Source organism: Camelus dromedarius, chromosome 5, assembly GCF_036321535.1.
Source record: "Camelus dromedarius isolate mCamDro1 chromosome 5, mCamDro1.pat, whole genome shotgun sequence".
Classification (NCBI taxonomy): Eukaryota; Metazoa; Chordata; class Mammalia; order Artiodactyla; family Camelidae; genus Camelus; species Camelus dromedarius.
The window spans coordinates 47,589,584-47,612,745 of NC_087440.1; the positions used below are offsets into that span (position 1 = coordinate 47,589,584).

General features: G+C 33.3%; 1 protein-coding gene across 3 annotated transcripts in view; it reads left to right on the forward strand.

Annotated features, from left to right (window-relative positions):
- The window catches only part of TOGARAM1 (TOG array regulator of axonemal microtubules 1), a 60,211-nt gene that overhangs the window by 34,038 nt on the left and 3,011 nt on the right, over nt 1–23,162 (forward strand). For 2 of the 3 annotated variants that reach the window (XM_064485921.1, XM_010976956.3), the window contains 11 exons: nt 3,392–3,490; nt 4,715–4,887; nt 5,426–5,579; nt 9,182–9,335; nt 11,164–11,269; nt 11,564–11,799; nt 12,212–12,370; nt 15,195–15,321; nt 16,583–16,701; nt 19,807–19,996; nt 21,418–21,637. In XM_064485921.1, the coding sequence (XP_064341991.1) occupies nt 3,392–3,490; nt 4,715–4,887; nt 5,426–5,579; nt 9,182–9,335; nt 11,164–11,269; nt 11,564–11,799; nt 12,212–12,370; nt 15,195–15,321; nt 16,583–16,701; nt 19,807–19,996; nt 21,418–21,637 (1,737 nt within the window). Of the gene's footprint in view, nt 1–3,391; nt 3,491–4,714; nt 4,888–5,425; nt 5,580–9,181; nt 9,336–11,163; nt 11,270–11,563; nt 11,800–12,211; nt 12,371–12,564; nt 15,002–15,194; nt 15,322–16,582; nt 16,702–19,806; nt 19,997–21,417; nt 21,638–23,162 lie in introns of those variants that run through there. The other variant, XM_064485922.1, reaches the window with a different exon arrangement.

Consider the following 23,162-nt stretch of genomic DNA (forward strand, 5'->3'; position numbering starts at 1 on the left):
TCCCAACACAACTTGCTGAAGAGACTGAAAACTTCCCAAACCTAAAAAAGGAACATATCCAGGTACAAGAAGCACAGAGGGTCCCAACGAAGATGAACCCAAACAGCCCCACACCAAGACATATCATAATTAAAATGGCAAAAATTAAAAATAAAGAGGGGATTCTGAAGGCAGCAAGAGAAAAATGGAATCAGTTACAAGCCCCCCCCCCCCCCATAAGGCTATCAGCTGATTTCTCTGAAGAAACCTTGCAGAATGGAGTGGCATGATATATTCAAAGTCCTATGAAGGAAAAAGCTGCCACCTAAACCTAGCAAGGTTATCACACAAATCAGAAACATGGTAGATTTATAGAAACCAGAAAAAAAGGAACTCAAGCGTAATACAAAAGAAAATTATCAGACCACAAAAGGAACAACAAAAAAAGAAATGAACAAAGAAGAACTACAAAGTCAACTTGAAAGCAAGATTTAAAGATGTAAAATGGCAGTAAGTACATACCTGTCAATAATTACTTTAAATGTCAGTGGACTAAATGCTCCAATCAAAAGACATAGAGTAGTAGATTGGATTAAAAAAAAAAAACCTACAATATGCTGCCTACAAGAGACTCGCCTTAGGGTAAAGGTGAGAGGATGAAAACACAGACTGAAAAGTGAGGGGATGGAAAAAGGTATTTCATGCAAATGGAAAGGACAAGAAAGCAGGGGTAGCAATGCACATGTCAGACAAAATAGACTTTAAAACAGTCCATAAAGAAAGACAAAGAAGGATACTATATAATAAAGGGATGAAGATAAGAAGACAGTATTATGCTCATTAACATGTATGCACCCAATATAGAAGCACCTAGATATATAAAACAAATACTAACAGACATGAAGGAAGAAATTGACAAGAATACAGTAGTGGTAGGAGACTTTACCACCCCACTGACATCAGTGGACAGATATTCCAGACAAAGTCAATAAAGCAACAGAGATCCTAAATGACAGAATAGACCAGTTGGACTTAATTGATATACAGGACACTACATCCAAAAAACCCCAGAATATATGTTCTTTTCAAGTGCATATGAAACATTCTGTGCAGTAGACCTCATACTAGGTCACAAAACAAGCCTCGACAAATTTAAAAGGATAGAAATTATTTCAAGCATCTTTTCTGACCACAGTGGTATGAAACTAGAAATCAGCCACAGAAAGAAAAACAGGGAAAAATGATCACTGGGAGACTGAACAACATGCTACTAAAAAGCCAATGAGTCAACAATGAAATCAAAGAGGAAATCAGAAAATACCTCAAGACAAATGACAGTGAAAACACAACCTTACAAAATGCAGTAGAAGCAGTTCTAAGATAGAAGTTTATAGTGGTACAAGCCTTCCTCAGAAAACAAGAAAAATGTAAATTGAACAACCTAACCTACCACCTAAAAGAATTAGAAAAAGAAGAACAAACAAAACTCAAGCAGAAGGAAGGAAATAAAGATCAGAGAGGAAATAAATAAGATCAAAAACAACAATCGAAAAGATCTATAAAACCAAGGTCTGGTATTTTTTAAAGATAAATAAAATCAACAAACCTCTAGTCAGTCTCACCAAGAAGAAAAGAAAGGACCCAAATAAACAAAATAAGGAATGAAAGAGGAAAAATAACAAGTGATACCACAGAAATACAAAAAGTCATGATGAGAATTCTGTGAACAATTATATGCTGACAAATTGGCAACCTAGAAGAAATGGACAACTTTCTAGAAATATACAGCCTGCCAAAATTGAGTCAAGAAGAAATGGATAATTTGAACAGACTGATTGCTAGAAGTGAAATAAAATCTATAACAACAACAAAAACCTCCCTGCAAACAAAAGTTCAGGACCGGACAACTTCACTAGGGAATGCTACCGTACATACAAAGAAGGACTTTTACCTATCCTTCTCAATCTATTTCAAAGGGTTGAAGAGAAGAGAACACTCCCAGATTCATTCTGTGAGGCCACCATCACCCTGATACCAAAATCAGACAAAGATACTACAAAAAAGAAAATTATAGGTCAATATCTTTGATGACTATCGATACAAAAATCCTCAATATCAAACTGAATCCAACAATACATAAAACAGATCACATATCATGATCAATTTGGATTCATTCCAGGGTAGTAAGGGTGGTTCAACATGTACAAATCAATGTGATACACCACATTAACAAAAGAAAAGACAAAAACCATATGATCATCTCAATAGACACAGAAAAAGCATTTGATAAAATTCAACATCCATTCATGATAAAAACTCTCACTAAAGTTGGGGTAGAAGGGACATATTTCAACATATTAAAGGCCATTTATGTCAAACCACAGCCAACATAATACTCAAAGGTGAAAAGCTGAATGCCTTCCTGCTAAATACAGGAACAATGCAAGGATGCCTACTCTCACCACTTCTATTCAACATAGTGTTGTAAGTCCTAACCAAGGCAGTCAGACAAGAGAAAGAAATAAAAGATATCCAGATTGTAAGGGAAGATGTAAAACTTACTGTTTGTAGATGACATGATGCTCTGTATGGAGAACCCTAAAGACACCACACAAAAACTATTAGAACTAATACATGAGTTCAGTAAAGTGGCAGGATATAAGATTCATGTGCAGAAATCTATTGCATTTCTTTACATTAACAATGAAATATCAGAAAGAGAAAGTTAAAAAAAAAAAAGTCTTGTTTAGAATTGCATCAAAAATAAAATAAAATACCTAAGAGTAAACCTAACCATGGGGTTAAAAGACCTATATGTTGAAGACTATAAAACACTGATAAAGGAAATTAAAGATGATTCAGAGAAATGGAAAGATAGCCCATGCCCTTTGATTGGAAGAATTAATGTTAAAATGGCCATACTACCCAAAGCAAGCTACAGATTTAATGCGATCCCTATCAAAATACCCATGACATTTTTCACAGAACTACAACAAGTAATACTAAAAGTTGTATGGAACTGCAAAAGACCCAGAATTGCCAAAGCAACCTTGAGGTAAAGAACAAAGCTGGAGGCATAACCCTTCCAGACTTTAGACAATACTACATAGCTACAGTAATCAAAACAGCATGATATTGGTTCAGAAACAGAAATGCAGATCAATGGATCAGAATAGAGAGCCCAGAAATAACCTACAGTCAATTAATGTATGACAAAGGAGGCAAGAATATACAATGGACAAACCAGGTATTCTAATTATAAATATTTATTGAATTAGTGAACATAGGGGAACAAATAAATTGTAAATTCTTTGTATGAAATTAATTTTCAGTTTTAAAAGACCATGTTATGATATCCGAAAATAGTATATAAGTAAGTATTTTCATATGTGGGTTTTTCTGTTTGTTTTAGGATTTACAGGATCATCATCAAATTTTCAGCAAATTGCCAGTTTTGACCTGACGTCTACAAATACCTTCTCAGAAGACTCAGTAGTAGTTGTTGGAAAAGGTATTTCAAAGTTATTTAGCTTTTTAATTGTTTATATTCTTCACATATAAGTAAAGCCTATCAGTAAAGTATAGAGAAGAGTGTGATTCAAGTGTTGAATAGAACTTTCTTTTTAAAAAATTGTTAAATTGAAAGAATTAAAAATAAATACTTAACATCACATTTCTATCTTCTAATGAAACTACAGTACACTCATGTCAGGAGTTTTCAGAGAGATATTTTATGTGACAGCTGCAGTTTAGGTACTTCTAAGACATTTTTAGGATAGCTTAGACCATTTTACCATAGTTTAAATTCAAATAGTAGTCCTTATTGATTGACTTAGTAATTGATATAAGTTAATATAATTGTATTATCTTTCATACAAAGTATAGACAAATCTTAACATCTGTTATATATTTTAGAAGTGTTAGAAAACCTTTGAACAACATATTTACACATATCCTTTAAAGCTAGTGTTTTTTCCCCAGCTTTATTGAGATATAATTGATGAATAAAATTGTAAGATATTTAAAGCGTACAACATGGTGATTTGATATCCATGTACTTTGTGAAAGGATTCCCTCATCAAGTTCATTAACGCATCCCAACTAGATTCTTTTTTAATTGAAAAACTAGAATGTGGTTATAGACTTTGAGGGGGTACCTCTTGTTTTTGGTAAACAGAATGAAATGCTTAGAAAGCTTTCCTACCTTCTTTGCTTGATAGCAAAGATCATCAGGTTAATTTAAGGCCCGCTTCAGATTGGCTCCAACCTACTCTTGTAAGCTTGCTTTCTGTTATTCTTCCATATGCCTTGTGCCCAAACCAATTTGTTCACTTTACATACATGCTTTCTACTTGCTCACCTCTGATTATGAGCACCTCTATCACATAGGATGTCCTTCCCTCCTTCCTTACTTGTCTATCCAAATTCATTGTGTCTTCCAATTCCAGCTGAAATTTTTGCTCCTTCAAACCATCTTAAATACCTTTCTTGTGAACTCAGAACTTAGAATATGCTGTTCTCATTTGATATTACCATGAAATGTCTTGTGATACCTCTTATATTATCATCCTGTTAGGATGTTTTTACATTTTGTGATTATTTAACAAGTTTTCTTTATTGACTATATTATTTACTTCTTGAAGGCAAGAAGCCTTTTCTTAAAAGGCTTTTCTTTGTTGTCCGGAGTAACATCACCTGATTACTTAATGACAATTTGCTGGTTGGTTGCTTTCAGGCGTATTTGGAAGTCCAAATTCAGCACCAGCAACCTGCAGCCAGTCTGCGATATCTTCTGTGGAAAATGGGGATACGTTTTCAGTTAAAAGTATTGAACCACCATCAGGGATTTATGGAAGAGCAGTCCAGCAGAGTATTCCATCATATGTTGATACTGAGAATGAAAAAGATGTAAGGTTATTTGCTAATCACTAGGCTAAATTCAGCCTATGATAAATCATTATTTTATATATATCAGATTTGGAATGGTGAAAATGTTTTGATTAAAATTTTTAAAATCTCAGTGTAATTGAAATTCCTGATTCTTAATCATTTAAATGGTAGATGATTCTTCTTTCCCACCAAATATGTTGTCATTCTGGTGTAAAATATCTAGTGTACTTTATACTCTATATGTACTTTATGTGTGTGTGTGTATATATACACATATATATATATACACACACATTATATATACACATTATATAAACATGTGTATGTTTATATTCAGCAATTTTCTATGGTATACTCAAGGAATAAAAACTGTTATCTTCAGACACAAATTTAGTTGGATATTTGTACTATGTAATTCTCTTTAGATTTAGAATTACTGAAATAAAGACTAAGAAATATATAGTTTCTTTTATATAGTTCACAGTTGTCTGAGTTAAAGATAGTTATATTAAATGTCAGACTCAATAATTTCAGGTATTTCAACTTCTTCATGCAGATTAAAGTTTCTATTTCAAAATCTACTTATGACAAGATGAGACAAAAGAGAAAAGAGGAAAAAGAACTTTTTGACATTAAAGATTATGAAAAGAAGGAACAGAATCCTTGGGAACGAATGAAACATGCAGGAACTGAGAAAGTGGCATCTGAAAGTAAGTAGAATTTAACATTTAATGTGTTTTGTTTTTAACTAGTAATATTCTAAAATTAGTGTGCTGTGATTTAACTGAGGGTGACACATGGCTAACAGTGGAAGATGTTAAACTATAGCACAGAAATTTGCAAGACTCAGTAGCTTCTAACTTATAATAAATATTATTTTTCATAAAAAGGAAGTTGATTGATTGTTTTTCTCCCTTCTAGATGTAAATATTTGGGGGGGTGAGGTTTGAATATCAAAAAATGAGAGTCCTCCTTTAGAAAACATTCAGCCCTACGTTGAAAGGAGGGGCTAGTTTAAAAAGGTCACCATCTTTAGTGTTTTCAGATTCATATAAGTTACTTGTTTAAATATAAGGAGTAATGTCACAAATGCTTATTTAAGCTGAAGAGACCACATGTGGTTCGGTGCATTTGTGATAGAAAGAACACTAAACCAGTAGAAGTCAGTAGACCAACCTGGCTTCTTCAGTATTAGTCCTGCCTTTTAACTAACTTTGCTACCTGAAAACAGGCTTCTTCTTTTCCGGCTGTATAAATACATAAATTGAAAGGTCGAGTTATGTCAAAAGTCTCCTTGCTCCCTGCAAATATTCCTGTTTTGCTGAGGAGTGGTGTCTCATTTTATAGCTAAGATAACTGAGATTTTGAAGCTGATTTATTACTCATGATTTAAAAATCATTGCATTTATCATTTACTCAGACTATCATTGAGTACTTAATAGGTTCTATACCTATTAAGGTATAGAGTAAGCTCCATGTTTCCTGTGCTGTTTTTTAAAAATATTGAATAGGTACTAGATATAGTAGCAATTAGGAAAAATTGGAGGTTGAAAGGAAAAATTGTGTGAACTATAGTAAATATTAAAAATTACTGCTTATTGAAGATAGTTTTCTCTCAGTGGTGAGAACTCAAGAGTAAGGAAGGAAATTATTTCATTTCTGTTTTTATCCCTTTTTGTTGTTTGAACTCTTTGAAAATACCTTGTTCACCCACTACTTGTAATTTTCAAAACAAAGATTGAAAAATTGAAAAAAATACTGTTTATTACTTTTGTTTATTAATTATTTCTAAGGAATAAACTATGTGAACTTAACACCCCTTCTAGATTTATGTTGGATCTAAAGTCTAGGTGTTAACAAAAACCCCAAGCATATAGAAAAAACTAAATACATAATCTTGGACAACATACTTAGCCTCTCCCAAAGATAAATATAAATAGAGTTGAACTAGATGAATGTTTACAGTTTTTCCTAGCTTGCATTTTTTTTTTTTTGTAATGCAAGAAGTATAGAAAACTCTAAAAATTCTGTATCCTCAAAATTAATAGTTGGTGAGCATGCCTGATGAAGAGTGTTGGCCTGTAAAATTACTGGTTAAACATGGCCCTAAGTACTAGTTGAATCTAGGCATTTGTGACGTTTAAGCCTATTTTTAGCATTCTTAAATAATTTTACTATTTATTGGTGTCATAAAATCTAGGGGAAGAAAAATCCACAAAACTTCTTACCTAAGCCAGGAGTTGACAGTAGGAATAGAACTACAAATAGTAGCAAATAATACAAATAGTAACAAAGCATAAATTGTTGCATATTCGTTCTTGCTAAGAGGTATAAACTAATTTTGTGATTTTTGCCTATAATGTATGCATTACGGATTTTATTTCCAAAAAGTGTAAGGAGAGTGCCTCCATGAAGACACCCTTGTATTATTTGAACAGAAGAATATGCTTACAAGATAAATACAAAAAGTGAGAGTAAGCTTTGAGAAACTATTTTAACAATTTGAAATTGCCACAACACTTTTATTGTATTTTATAAAAGTATCAGTCTACAAATTAAAAAAAAAAAAACTTAGTTTGAGCAGCACTGCTTTTAATCTATATTCTGTACACCTCCTTTTCCAGAGTAATATTTGTTTTGTTTTGTTTCACATTTTTCTGATGAAAACCGTAGAAATACTGGTATAATTCCAGGTTGATAATTTGGTGCTTATCTGCATCTCTTCCTAATGAATTATTCTTTCATGAGAATGAGGATGGAGTAGATATAGAGAGGCACTCCTTAAAACTTTAGCATCAGTTTTTTCACCTGCAATGTAGGAATAATAATAACCATCATATAGGGTTGTTGAACAAATCAACTGAGATAATGTAAATGAAGCAGTAGCACAATGCTAGGCCAGAGCTCAATAATGATGGTTAATAGTGCTATTTGGTATTTGCTATTCTTTCTGGGTTATGAAATTCCAAAGTTGGAAGTTTTTTTTTAAATGCATATCGGTTTTATATATGAAACCTAATGAAGGTGCACCTGAATCATCCAAAAAAATTAATGATGTCTAATTATTATATTCATTATTGTGACATAATTTCCTTTTATAAGTTTTATTCTAACAAAAAACTGGTACTAATTTATCACTACAGTAATCCAGAATACCATATTCATCTTTTTGCATGTGTCTTCTTATCAGGTATGTGATAAATTTCTTGAAAGCAGAGATTCTGTCTTAGACCTCTTTATATAAAATTGAGGGTGATGGTGGACCTAAATATGAATCCTGCTTTTGCCACTCATTAGCACTGAGACCTTGAATACATTTCTTAGCCTCTGTAGAACTCAGTTATTTTCTCAGCTGCAGAGTAGAGATAATGAACATATCTGTCAGCTTTGTAGAAAGAATTAAATGTAATAACATTTGTAAAGCATTTATCATAGTATCTTGACAGAGTATTTAATAAATGTTAATTAATATCATTAAGACCTTGTTGCCTTTGGGTTTTAATTGCATCAGAGTAATTGGTATACAGCATCAAGTGAAATTTCTTATATTTGTGTATCTCTTGTGTTTCATGTAACATTTTCTTACAAGTAGCATGGTTGATAAGCACTAGAAAAGGATTATAATAAAAGTATTTAACATTGCCTTTTAAAAAATATCTCTTAACATGAAAAAATAACTAATCTTTACTTATTTACAAAAGCCATTTCACACTGATCTTTTCCTAACACCTTCACTGCATGTGTCTTACATTGTGTAGTGCCCTAGAGGCATTACCCTGAGCACTCAATGATAATTCGTTTCCCTCATATCTAGGGTAGTGCCTTACATCTGGAAAATGGTTAGTAAATGTTTGATTATGGAAGAAACATTGATCATGTTGCTATATATGGTCTTAGGATTTGTAATTACCATTAATTCTATACCAATAGAAAAAATTGGTAATTTACCTACAGATGTCAAGAAGCTTCATTTTCAGTTATCAGTTGTAAGATAGGTATCTATCTACATGCTTTTACAAAATGGGATCATACACTTCTTATTGACTTCTAGCTCTTAAAGCTGGACTTTTTATATGCCTTATGACTAAAAAACCACTTATATATTTACATTAAATGTAATTTAATAATTTTGTATGTAAAAATAAAGTTTTAAAAATAGCTTTGGTATCCAGGTATTACAGTATTGTTGGAGACTAAACTAATAGTTAACTAGTTTCTGTAAGAAATATTCACAGAATCTGTGGTCAAACTATTTGTATCTCTTTGTATCAGAGCTGTTTGATGCTTTATTTAGTATGTTTCTTTGTTTTAGATGAAGCATCTCCTGGAGCCATTCCACAGTATAAAGAAAGGATGCCTTCTGTCACTCATAGTCCAGAAATAATGGATTCATCAGAACTACGGCCATTTTCCAAACCAGAAGTGGCTCTGACAGAAGCTCTGAGGCTTTTAGCTGATGAGGATTGGTGAGTTTGCCATCTTTAATGTAAAACGAAGCTGAGTTCCAGAAGTTTTCTGTAAATTTTTTACTAGACACCTTGAAACATTTCCTATTAAAATAGTCTTAGAAATGATTATTTTAGTGTTTAGGCAGTTTGAGGTTTTTTCAACTTATTAAAGTAGCTGAATTCTGATCCTTATAGTACTATATTACCAGCTTCATTATAACTTATATACTATGAGGACATAGTTTAGCTTTATTATGGGTTATGCAAGCCTTTTGGTATTAGATATAAATCTCACCATTTCTCCAAGCATTTCTCCGTGAAGTATTTCCTATAACAATCCTGAAAATACATACCTGTTCCTACCTCAGCTGAGCAGCCACCCCACCAGCCCAGCCAGTTACTTAAGGGAAACAGAAAGACAGTGGCATTCCACTTGGAGCATCTACTGGTTGCTTTTCTTTGTGCCATTTCCTCCCCTCTTCCTTCAGTCTCTCTCTCATCCCAATCCTACACCTCATCATCAGTTTTGCTTTTTTACTAGTTCATTTTATCAACATAAAAATGTGCCATAGTATTTTCTATTTTTAAAAAACCTTCCTAAACCACACATCTTTTTCACATTTCTTTTCTCCCCCACACCCCCTTTTAGCAAAAGTTATCAAAAAGGCTAATTCATTGTGTCTACTTTTTGACCTCATACTCTTTTCACCCTTCTTTAATTGGCTTTCAACCCTCCCCACCATGACCACCACATCACTAAAACTGCAAAAGTGACCATTTTGCTACACTAGTCCTCATTGTACTTAGCCTCTCAGCATCACTTGACACAGTTGACACTCCTTTCTTGATACACTTTTTTTCATTTCACCCTAGAAAAATTAGAAACTCTTGGTTCTTTTCCTGCTTCAGTACTTTCTGGTTCCTTCTCCTCTGTTTTATTTCAAAATTGAACAGTATTCCAGAATTTGATCTACTGGCGTTCCCTGTCTACGTTCATTCCATTGATCTGGACTGCCAATCTTTTCCTTTAAAGAGCCAGGTAGTAAATATTTTAGGGTTTTTAGGCCACATGTCTCTGTTGCTGCTACTCAGCTTGCTGTTGTAGTGCAAAAGTATCCTTAGACAGTATGAAAACAAATGGGCATGGCTGTGTTTCAATAAACTTTACTTATTAAAATTTTACTTGGAGAGGAAAACTCTGATAGAGCCAGATTTGATCTGTGAACCATAGTTTGCGAACCCCATTCTTAAGTGATCATTCAGTTCTATAGCTTGAAATTCCACCCATATTCTGATTTCTCATAAATGTATATCTGAATCCCTAGTGTCTTCTTGAGCTCTAGACTTGTAATCTGACTGCTTACTTGACACTTCCACTTGAATGCCAATAGAAATTTAACATGTCCAAACTAAAACTCTTGAACTTCTACTTCCTGCCAAGATGGATTAACAGGCATTAGATTTGCCTTCACCTCTGAAAGAACTAAAGAATTCATACAAAATATATAAAACAGTAGTTTTCAGAATACTGTTCACCAGGCAATGAAAGATAGTGATCCCTGAGAAACAAGCAAGGTGAGCCCTTTATATTTATAAAGCATAAACTTAGTTTGACTGTCACTAGTGGTTTTGGCTCTTAAAAGATCTTTTGAATCATGAAAGAGAACTGTTGAAGTGAACAAACCTTTTTGTATTTTTTATTTGCGATTCCTATGTGATAAGAGAAAATAAGCGAGGTCTCCTCATTAGCAAGATTCCATACACACAAAAGAAGGTATCTGAGGTCCTGTTCTAGAGGAGCCCCATTTAATATGTGGTTTTTATCATTTTTTTCTTTTTCCCATAGGGAGAAGAAAATTGAGGGACTGAACTTTATTAGATGTTTAGCTGCTTTTCATTCTGAAATAATGAACACAAAGTTGCATGAAACAAATTTTGCAGTAGTTCAAGAGGTAAACTTACTTTTCAGCTGAGTTAAGGATTGTTTAAATAACAAAGTATAAATATGCCACATTTATTGACCTTTAAAAAAAGCTATACTAAATGTTATCAGTAGGCTTGTATGAAGCTAAAGTAACTCATGACTTACTTTGCAACCTTTAAAAAAATGATTAAATGTTGGTTTTAGGACATAATATAATACATATTAAATGTGTTACTTTGATAGTAAATTTGGTTTCAAAGTCATTATTACTGATTTTCTTTCAGAATATCAGCAAAATATACATTTTGGAAATTTTTTTTAGGTGAAAAATTTACGCTCTGGAGTTTCTCGTGCTGCTGTGGTCTGTTTAAGTGATCTTTTCACTTACCTGAAAAAGAGCATGGATCAAGAACTAGATAATACAGTAAAAGTTTTGTTGCATAAGGCAGGAGAATCAAACACATTTATAAGAGAAGATGTTGACAAAGCATTGAGAGCTATGATCACTAACGTAACTCCTGCACGTGCAGTTGTTTCTCTTATCAACGGAGGACAAAGGTAATGTTCAAAATAATCTGGACATGTTCTTAAACTAACGGTGCAATTGCGTGAAATCTGGGGTGTAGGAAAAAACAAGCATATTTCAATGTTATTTCAGTCCAAAAAAAGTATTAAGTAATTCCTATGTAATAAGTGTCATATGAGGTGCTAAGCATACAAAGGATAGTAATATTCTTATTCTAATAATGTTACTTACATTCATAGATCAGGAACTAAATAAATGCCAGTGATTATGATTTTTGTTTTGCTTTTACCTTCCTGGGGAGGGATAGCTAATGCAAATAATTTGTCATTTTAGCCTACAAGGATGATTCCTGAGGCTTAGGAGTAATCATTTAACTTTAAAGATACATCTTTGGAAAATAATTTATACATCAACTCAATTTTAACTGACCATGTTTCCCTGTAGCCATTTACACATTGCAGTGAGAAGATGTGCAGCCCAGCACTTATCAGATGTAGTAGAATTTATGGAACCAGAGCGTATTTTATCTGGAACAAAGGATATGGCTGACCGGATATTACCAGCTGCTGCTAAGTTTGCTCAGGACAGCTCACCAGAAACCAGGTGAATAGTTGCTAATAATATTTGCTGAATCTCTTACTCTAAGGGCTTAAATGTAGAAACAAAGATTAAAGAAGAATGAACATTTTTCTAAATGGAAAAGTGGGATCCTTAGGGATTGGTCTGGGGGATGGTCTTAGTTAACCAATTTGTGAATGATCTTGAGGGAGTGCACAGTGAATTCTCCAAATTTACAGATGACACTACATACTTCTGGGTAGTGAGATGCCATGTCACAGGGATGATCTGCATGAAAACGGCACAAGACTGTATGAGTGGGCAGAAAAGTGGCAGAAGAACTCCATTGTGGGCAAATGTAAGGTAATGCATTTAGAGGAAAACGACGTATTTTCCAAGCAGTCAGGTCAAGTCAAGGAAATAGTTGTACATGAAAAATACAGGAAGCAAAATGGATAACATGAGATATGTGCACTTAGAAAATTCCATGAATTTCTGATTATTATCTGTACTTGAAGAACACTTTTATAAAGGTTAAGAACAGTCAGAGAAAGATAACTAAAATTAAGATGTGGACAGTACCATAACTGTACTGCTGATGGAAGTTTTGGATGTAGTCAGAAGCCCAGATTCAGTTGCAATCTGTAATCACTGTCTGCCCTTAACAAGTTAATTAACCTGTTAGCTTCTGTTTCCTCATCTATAAAATTGGTAAAGTTGGACTAGATGATTTATAATGTCCCATACCAAGTCTAAAAATTATGGCAGTTATTTATGAAGATAGATTAAAAGGAGGGGAAGTTAGGATCCTGCGTTCATGGAGACTAAAGTAAAGAAGGATACCAAATTTTTAACATTTTGAGGCAAAGATGTCCATTACTTTAGATGACTGGAGTTAATCTTGTGGAAGTCATTATACCAAAAGCTAACATAGAAAGTAAATATATTCATTAGCCATCACTACATAACAAACAACCAGAAACATAGTGATATAAGGCAACACAGATTTTTTTTTTAGCTTACCATTCTTCAGGTTAGAAGATTGGCATACTCAGTTGGGCTTTCTGCCTAGGGTCTCACAAGTCTGAAATCAAGATGATAACATTGCTGGCCTCTTATCTAAAGGCTGTATAGAAAAATCTGCTTACAAACTCGTTCAGGTTGTGGGCCAAATTCTGTTTCTTGTGATTATAGGACTGAGGACCCTGTTTCCTTGCTGACTGTAAGCCACGCTCCTTTCTCAGCTCCATCAAGGTCACCTGAATTCCTTCTCATGCAGCCCCTTCTATCTTCAAGCCAGCAAGCATGTCGAATCTCCCTTATTCTTAGAATCTCTTTGACTTCTTTTTCTTCTAATAGACCCAGAAAGCTCTCTACATTTAAGGGCTCGTGTGATTAGATTAGGTCCACACAGAAAATCTCCCTATCTTAAAATCAACTGTACCCATATAACGTAGCATAATCCTGGAAGTTACATCTCATCATACTCAAAAATTGTAGGAATTGGAGCAGGACATGATTTGGGGGAACCATTTTAGAAGTTCTGCATATCATAGTAAAGTTCAAAACAATTTAGGAGGGTTGGATCATAATAGACTAGTTCAGAACAAAGTAAGATTTATAAGTTGTTTTGTGTACATCTTAACCTTTCCTTAATGGCATAGTAATTCTTTTAATTTATTTTGTCATTTCTTAGATTCTCATTTGAAGTTTTAAAATTACAGAATGGTTATAACTTTCCAGTTTTAGTATTTCTCATATTTCATGTCCCTTTTGCTTGTTTACTTGTTTGTTTTATCCATTCCCATATCAGTAGGGCCTGTGGTACACCTACAGTTCTTAACATTCTGGGATAGAAGTTAGAGTCATCTTGGAAACTATCACTGATTAGGAGTTACTTACCTGGGTGTCGACCTTATTCTGGTTGTGGGGCAAGAAAAGTAATTTTTATTCTCTTATATTACCTCCCTTTCTGTAATTTCATTACATATGAAGGAGTCTGGTTGATACAGATGATCCTGAGATCACCCTATACATCCCCCTTAAAAACTCCTTGCCTTCTCCGGTTCTTCTAGTCTCATATATTCCAACTTGTAGATAAAAGTATAACTGTAATTATTTTAGGGCCAAGCTTCCTTAAGGAATAATAACATAGTATTATTATAAGGTACCAAAAGACCTCCCTAACTAAAAATATCTCCAGTATGCACTTCCACTATACCTGAGGTTTACCGTTAGAATATCTTGGCTTAAGGTATTATTCTAGAAGAATATTTTAAAATTCATATAGCATAAAAAAAACCTTGTTTGGATAACATCAGACATTTATTAATATATCAGCCATAATTTACCAACTAACTTTGTGTGTATTGTAGGTAGAAAAGAATAGGTTTTTGAAGAACTGAAACCCAGGTAAGTTTTGGCAGGAAAAAGAAGAGACAGAGGATCAGAAATACAGACCCTAGGGAAGGTTGACTGAGGCAGACCATCTGGCCAGTAGGTGAGCAGCAAAAGGTCGCTGGGCAAGGAGCCCAGGGCAAAGATACACTTCTCATTCACAGTTCTGCCAAGTGCCTGCCTTGACATGGACCCTCAGGTGCCTGAGAAACAGAGGCAAAGCTTTTGGCTCTCCATCTGACATAAGCTAAAAGATTTGAAGCTATGTTGTTTTTCAAAGGTGGGTGGCAGGAGAATGCTGTACTCTATAGTTCAGTTAGTGTAACTACATTTCAGTGGCTTACTTAAAAGAGAGAGAGTGTTCTTGATGTTGATAAATTTCTTCTATTGGAAAAAAAAATTGGATCGAAGGACAGAAACTGAGCTTGTTAAGATTTGTAAAATTATTTACATATGTCTCAAATACCCATAGGTATTATGGTCGAAAGATGCTTTTCCTCATGATGTGTCATCCTAACTTTGATAAAATGCTTGAAAAGTATGTCCCATCTAAAGATTTGCCATATATTAAGGAATCTGTTAAAAGCTTACGGCAAAAGGTATGTCGAAGTTTATTTTATGAATAACTTTTAAAGCAAAGTTCATTTGCTCAGAAAGGTAAAGGATAGAAATAATTACTTCTTTGATTATTTCTCTAATAACCATTCAGAGTATATCTACAGTAGTGTTTCAACAACTGCAGTACTAAGTAGACATATATAGTGTCAATAAATGTGTATTAAACAGAAACTTGATATTTGGTAGAATGTAATATGGTTTATTGCAATTATAAGACTTGAGTTTGGGTCACAACTCTGAGAATTAGCAACTGTATTAATTTTAGGCACATCCCTTCATTTCTTCAAACAGAATTTTTATTTTTTGTAAAGTAAAGATAGTGATGTTTATCACAGTTGGTTCCTGCTTTATTTCCCTTGTGTGTTCCACTATTAGAGGTCCTACCTCACTGGGGCGTTGATAAGGAGATCCTTGAGGGGAAGCCCCATGTCTTATTTATCCTGGTAGACAATGGGGATTCAGAAGTGTCTGTGAAGTGAATGACTGAGGGAATAACAAGTGAAATGAAATGTGAAAAGTGTCTTATAAAAAAGTAACCTATTTATGTACTATTTTTTGCAAAAATGTGCTTACGTTAATCGTGTATAAATTTTCTGGGGCAATTTATGTTATTCTTCTCTGGTTACCTTGGGCAAAGGATTCATTTATGAAGGGATAATCAAAGATATATTGTGATATATACATTTTAGAGCATTTTTCCACCTGTTGATCCTAAAAATTTCAGCTTAATTCATATAGAATTTATCAAAATAGCCATGCAAAAAAATCTTCTCACTAAAATGAGGCAGATTATATCTGTGAATCATTTCAAGTACAAGTATCAGGAAAAATAGATTTTAAAAAGTTCTTACTGAAATGTTTTTTCTCATCCTGGTATTGCATAGGAATTCATTGTTCATGTAATATATTCATATTTTTGGCATAGATTTATATTTTCTTTATAGATTTTAAGCTTTAAGAAGAGCAGTTATAAAATATAGATATTAATTTTTTGAATTTTAGTCACTTTTGCCAAGAAAATATTTTCCTATTAGTTGGTCACATATTTTGTTAATTTACTACTAATTACAAGGTATTTATATATCTGATACCCTTTAAAGCATAAGTATAGCATACTATTAAAATGTTTTCAATCATAAAAGAGATCAACAATGACTGCTATGAGAATTACATTGTACAAGTTATTTACGTTACTAGTTTTAAGGCTTTTATTACACTGCCTTTCTTTGTATTTACTTACAGGGCTTGGGAGAGATACCACTAGATACGCCGTCAGCAAAAGGAAGACGGTCTCATACTGGCAGTGTTGGAAATACAAGGTCATCATCTGTATCTAGAGATGCTTTCAATTCATCTGAAAGGTAGAATCATTTCATACTCCACGTCATTAGAGAAATTACTCCCTAGTGATGGTAGTCTCATTTGAATGTTTTCATGAACTATCCCAGGGTATTTGTTGAAATTTAATGGAGTTTTGAAAGTTGGGAAGGACTTAGAAAATCTGAGGTAATTAAATTTAATAAAGCAATTAGTTTGAATTTTTATCATGAATGAGTGTTGAATTTTGTCAAATGCTTTCTCAGTGTCAGTTAACATAATCATATGTTTTACATTATTCTGTTAATATGATGAATTACAGTCATTGATTTCCAAATGTTAAAAACAATAAGTTGTATTCTTTGGATTACTCTCACTTGATCATGATGTGTTATATTTTTAATATATCACTAGAGTTGATTTGCTACAATTTGTTGGGTGTTTTTGTGTCTGTATTCATGAGGTCTGTAATTTTCCTGTCAATCCCCAGTACCTCCATTAATAAATAAATACATATTCTAGTTCTATTGTATCATTGATTATGCTTCATATGATTTCAGTTCTTTTATAATTTATTGTTTTATGGTTCAGCATGCATTCTGTTAGTGAATATTTTTATATGTACTTAAAAGAATGTTTATTCTCCTCCTGTTGGGCTTAGTGTTCTATAAAATGTCAGTTAGGTTAAGTTAATTTGTTGTCTTGTTCAAGTCTTCCATATCCTTATTGTCTCTACTTGTTCTGTCAACTGCCAAGATAGGAATATTGATATCTCGAACTATAGTGGATCTGTTTATTTGTACTTTCAGTTCTATCACTTTTTACTTCATGTATTTTTGTGCATGTTCATGTTAAATGCATATATATGCATGTATTCATTAATTGTTGATGAATTGACCTTTTATCTTTATGAAGTCTCTCTCACTTTATCTCTTATAATACTCCTTTTCCTGAAGTCTGCTTTGTCTCATATTAGCCATTTTATTGTAATAGTGTTTGGGTGGTGTATCTTTTTTAAAATAACAGTGTTATGGAGATGTAATTCACATAAAATATAATTCACCTATTTAAGGCATTAAATTTTGTTTTTTGTATATTTACTGAGTTGTGCAACTATCATCACAGTTAATTTTAGAACATTTTAACATTTTCATCACCTCAAAAGAAAATTCCACACTCATTAGTAGTCAGTGTCATTTCCCCACAATTGTCCCATCCCCAGCCCTGTGCAGTCTGCTTTCTGTTTCTGTCGTTCTGCATGTTCTGGACATTTCGTACAGATAGAAACATATGATATGTCTTTAAAATATTATAACATCTGCAAATAGAGACAGTTTTACTTCTTCCTTTTCAATTTAGGTGTCTTTTATTTAATTTTTTTCTTGCCTAATTGCTCTGGCTAGGACTTCCAGTACTGTGTTGAATAAGAATGGCAAGAGTAGGCACCCTTGTCTTGTTCCTGAGATTAGAAGCAAAGCTTTTGGCTTTTCACTGTTGAATATGATGTTGGTGTGGGCTTGTCTTATACAGCCTTTATTATGTTGATATATGTTTCCACTATACCCACATTGTGGAGAGTTTTTATCATGAATGGAAGTTGAATTTTGTCAAATGCTTTTTCTGCAGCTGTTGATTTGATTATATGATTTTTATCATTCATTTTTGTAAAGTGATGTATCACATTGATAGACTTGTGGATGTGGAACCATCCTCGCATCCCCAGGATGAATCCTACTTGGGTCATTGTCTGTGATTCTTTTAATGTGTTGTTGAATTCAGTTTGCTAATATTTTGTGGAGGATTTTTCCATCTATGATCATTTTTAATGTCTTCTCTTTTTTATAAATTTTATGATTGTTAATGTACCTAGTGAGTTTCCCCTTTTGACTGTTACTCTATCTTTTCCCCCAAAACTATATTATGTGTTATCTTACTATCAAATCCATCCTGTTTTGAACAATAAAAACGCCATCTTTATAGATAGGTTTCAGTAATTCAATGGCTTCTTGAGGTGTTTTTCTGCTTTACTCCTTTCATTTATTCACCTTTTATGTATCATATAGTCCTTAGTGTAAATATAAATTTAATTATTTGTGTTTCTCATTGTTTCAAATTAATCATCTTAAATATTAACTCAGATTAATTTATTTAAACAAATTAAAAGTAATGGATAAATTCATTTAGTATCTGCTCTTTAAATCATCATCCTGTGTCCACTTTCAGGATGATTCTGAGTCATTAATCACTGCTCTTAAGACAAATTTAGCACTGATTTTAATACTATCTAGTCAGAGAAATGGTGGTACCTGGGAATTGTTACCACTGTCTTTAAGACCTGTCAATTTGTATGACTCTTTAGTTTCAAAGGGATCATCATCTATCACATTGAGTCACTCCTTTATAGCAGTGGAAAACACTGTGCTTCTAAGTCATTGAAATAGTAAATCCTACTGGTCTCAAGATTCTAATTTTCCTATGCATGTTCACATGGATATTTTACAGAAAACAGTTAACATATCAGGCCTGATACTGCTACCCTGGGAAAGGCCAACTTGCAATGTTAGCCCTTGGCTGGCATCTGGAAACTAGGATTTCAGGAGGATTCCCACCATTCTCTAACTGATAAGGGTATTTTACTCTGCCTGTATTTTATGGGCAAATAGTATGGTTAATACTGAAGACTTACTTTCCTTCTGAGAGTCTGGAATTTGGTATGTCCAAGGCAGAGGACCAGCTATGACCAACTCCCCATAAAAATCCTTGGCACTGAGCCTCTCATAAGCTTCATTGGCAGACAGCATTTTACATGTGTTGCAGTTTGTTGATGGAGGAATTATGTTTATGCTGCGTGACTCCACTGGAAAAGGACCCTTGAAGCTTGCATCTGCTTTCCTTTGGACTTTGACCCATATGCCTCTCCCTTTGCTGATTTTGCTTTGTATCCTTCTGCTATAACAAATCTTAACCATGAGTAAAACTACATGCTGAATCTTATGAGTCCTCTTAGCAAATCACCATACCCAGGGGAGATCTTAGGGACCCCCAACACAGGTATTGTGGCTGTGGGTTAAGTCATTCTGTGAATTTTTCAAAAATGAATGCATAATGAAAATTACTTGTGTTTGTGTTTTACCCTTTTTTCACTTTAGACAGGTAGCTGAAATTCGTGAAGTCTCCAGAAAATCAGTTCCCCGCAATTCCTTAGAAAGTGCCGAGTACATTAAAGTCATAACAAGTTTATTAAATGCAAAAGACTTTCGTGATCGGATTAATGGGATTAAGCAGCTTTTATCAGATACTGAAAACAATCAAGAGCTTGTTGTTGGAAACATTGTGAAGGTAAGGACCTGTCGAAATTAATTTTCATTTTTAATCTGTGATTAATAAAGTTCATTAGGACAAAAAATGGCCCTATATCTTAATACTTTATATGTATTATTTTAAAGTGTTGAAATAAACCTAGTGAAAAGAATGGGTTGCCTAACTTTTGCTCTGTTAAAAGCATTCCAAAACAATTCAGAGTAACTGGGGAGACTACTAAGAAAATAGCTGCTTATTTGTTTGACTCTTCCCACTAGATGGTAACTGTGTTCTCAGAGCTCTCAGAACCTGGCATTCAGTAAATAGATGTTGTGTGAATTAATACATATTTTAAAAACTCAGGGCATTTAAGAGACTTGCTATTATTACCTAGGAATAGATAATAAAATTTTTCATATATAGGTTAGAAATCTGTATATACTAATTTATGTACCTCCCTTTAGGAAGACAACAAGCAGTGGAAAGGGAGACAGTAATGTTAGTGGTACCAGAGCACAGATTATTTATGCTTCTGTCTACAGCCATACCGTCCTGAACGTGCCCGATCTTGTCTGATTACTTATGCCTCATCAGAGTTTAGTTCAATTAATTCCATTAGTAATTTGGTAATTAAATTCCATTTTAAATTTGCACTATGTTTATTAAACTTGGCAAACGTACCATAACTATGATTAATTCCAGTGGTCGTGTCTCTTAATTTTCAGAGGAAAAGTAACACATTAGCATTATCATGGAAATCAGCAAGTTACATTTTCTGATATCTGTTGAGTAATTTATTATATGTATCAGGAATTATTAGTTAATAGTCTCAATCTCACAGAATAGCTCTTCCCTCACCTGACATGGCTACAGAATTACTTTGCATTCACTCTATTATATTTTGAATTTATGAAAGCTAAGAATTTGAAGCGCAAGGAATAGTTGTTTAAATATTCAGGCTAAGAGGTAATAATAAAAATTCAACTTGGAAATTACATCTAAAATTCTCATAAGAAACCTAAACTGAAACTAGGTCAGATCTCTACAGTAAAACTTACATGTCTACTTCTGTTACAAATAGAGATAAAGATAGAAACTTTTCTTAAGTTCTTAAAGTTAGCTAAACTAACCCACACCTTTTAGAAAGTAACATTTTGATCACATTTACAGTAATTATATCTGTGTACTGAACCAAATTTCTCAACCTTAATTTATTAGGATGTCTTTTTAGGTGATTTTTGAAGCCTTCATGTTTTGCTATAAGAAGATCTGACATTTAGATTTAGCATCCAAATTTTTATAAAATTCCTATTACCTAAGTTCAGGTTAAATAAGATGTGTTTATGTTTTTAAACAGTATACTTCTCCTTTAGTAAAATACTATGAAATGTCATAAAGAATTTAAATATAATGGGTATAAACATTATTTTACTTTAAATAATTTACCAATTTACTTTCAGATATTTGATGCTTTTAAATCTCGACTTCATGATTCCAATAGTAAAGTAAACCTGGTGGCTCTAGAAACAATGCACAAAATGATTCCTTTGCTTAGAGACAACTTATCTCCTATAATCAACATGCTAATTCCAGCAATAGTAGATAACAATCTGAATTCCAAGAATCCAGGCATCTATGCTGCTGCCACAAATGTTGTTCAGGCACTGAGTCAGCATGTAGGTAAGAAATCCTACTTTGGCACTCAAGTTATTTTGGCTTTACTTTTGTATATTTTCCTACACATTTTTGTTTTGTTTATCTTTTTCTCTTCTTTAGGTTTTCTTTTTAGACTTTTTTTTTATAATGCTGAAACCTAGTCAGTTTTTGGTTTCTAATGTTATGATAGATTTTTTATAATTTTCTCAGTAGTAATTTTAATTATTTTTAGTGATTAAATACTATCCCATTAAATTGACTTTCTCTTCCCTTATTTTAGACTTTTCAGTTATTCTTTTCTGCCTCACCCTCACATCTGAAACAAAATTAACTCAAAATGGGTCATAAATTGAATATAAAATTTAGCTGTAAAACTTTTGGAACATAGGAGAAAATCCTTAGGACCTAGCCTTAGTGAAGAGTTGTTAGCATGACACTAAAAGCATGATCCATTAAAAAGTCCATAAATTGGACTTTATCAAAATTAAAAACATTTGATCTACAGAAGACTCTTTTTTTTAGGTCAAAATATTTATTTTTGTGTTACAAAAACAAAAATAAATCCAAGCAGGTAGCTAAATAAACCTATTTTTTAAGTGTCCCGTCCTGGGATCTCTGTCCTAGAATTTAGTAAACAACTCAAGTTTAGGTTGCTTCAGCACTTCTTCTGGATGCTGTGAGGTCTCCATCTTATAACCATGTTTCTGTAGTTTAACTTGTAACTAACTGGAGAAGTCATCCTCTATGTCATCATCCCAATTATCCTCCCTGACAGACTACAGATTTGGAGGAAATATTTGCAAACCACATAGCTGATAAAGAACTTACATCTAGAATATATAAAAAAAATCTTAAAACGCAACATTAAAAAGAAGCAAACAATCTAATTAGAAAATGGGCAAAACACATGGAGAAACATTTATATGGATGGCAAATAAACACATGAAAAGATGTTCAGCATCACCAGTCATTAGAGAAATGCAAATACAAATTAAGGCCATGATCATTACAGGAATGTCTTAGTCTCTTCGGGTTGTTGTAACAAACTGTCACTTTTTGGATGACTTAAAAACCACAAACATTTATTTTTCACAGCTCTGGAGCCCGGGAAGTCTAAAATTAAGGCGCCAGCAGATTTGGTGTTGGGTGAGGGCCCACTTCCTAGTTTATAAATGGCCAACTTCTGACTGTGTCCTCACATGGTAAAAGGGGCACAGGAGCTCTTTGGGGCCTCTTTTTATAAAGGCACTAATCCCATTCATGAGACTTCACCTTCATGACATAATCACCTCCCAAAATCCCCACCCCAGACACCATCACATTGGGGATTGGATTTCAACGTATGAATTTGGGCAGGGGATGCAATCATTCAGTCTATAGCAAGTATTAGAAAAACTAAAATTAAAAATAGTGGCAACACCAAATGCCAACAAGGTTGCAGAGAAACTGGATCTCATACGCTGCTGGTGAGAATGTAAATAAAATGGCATAGCCACCCTAGAAAATAGTTTGTTTCTTAAAAAACTAAAATGCAAACAAACAAACAAAA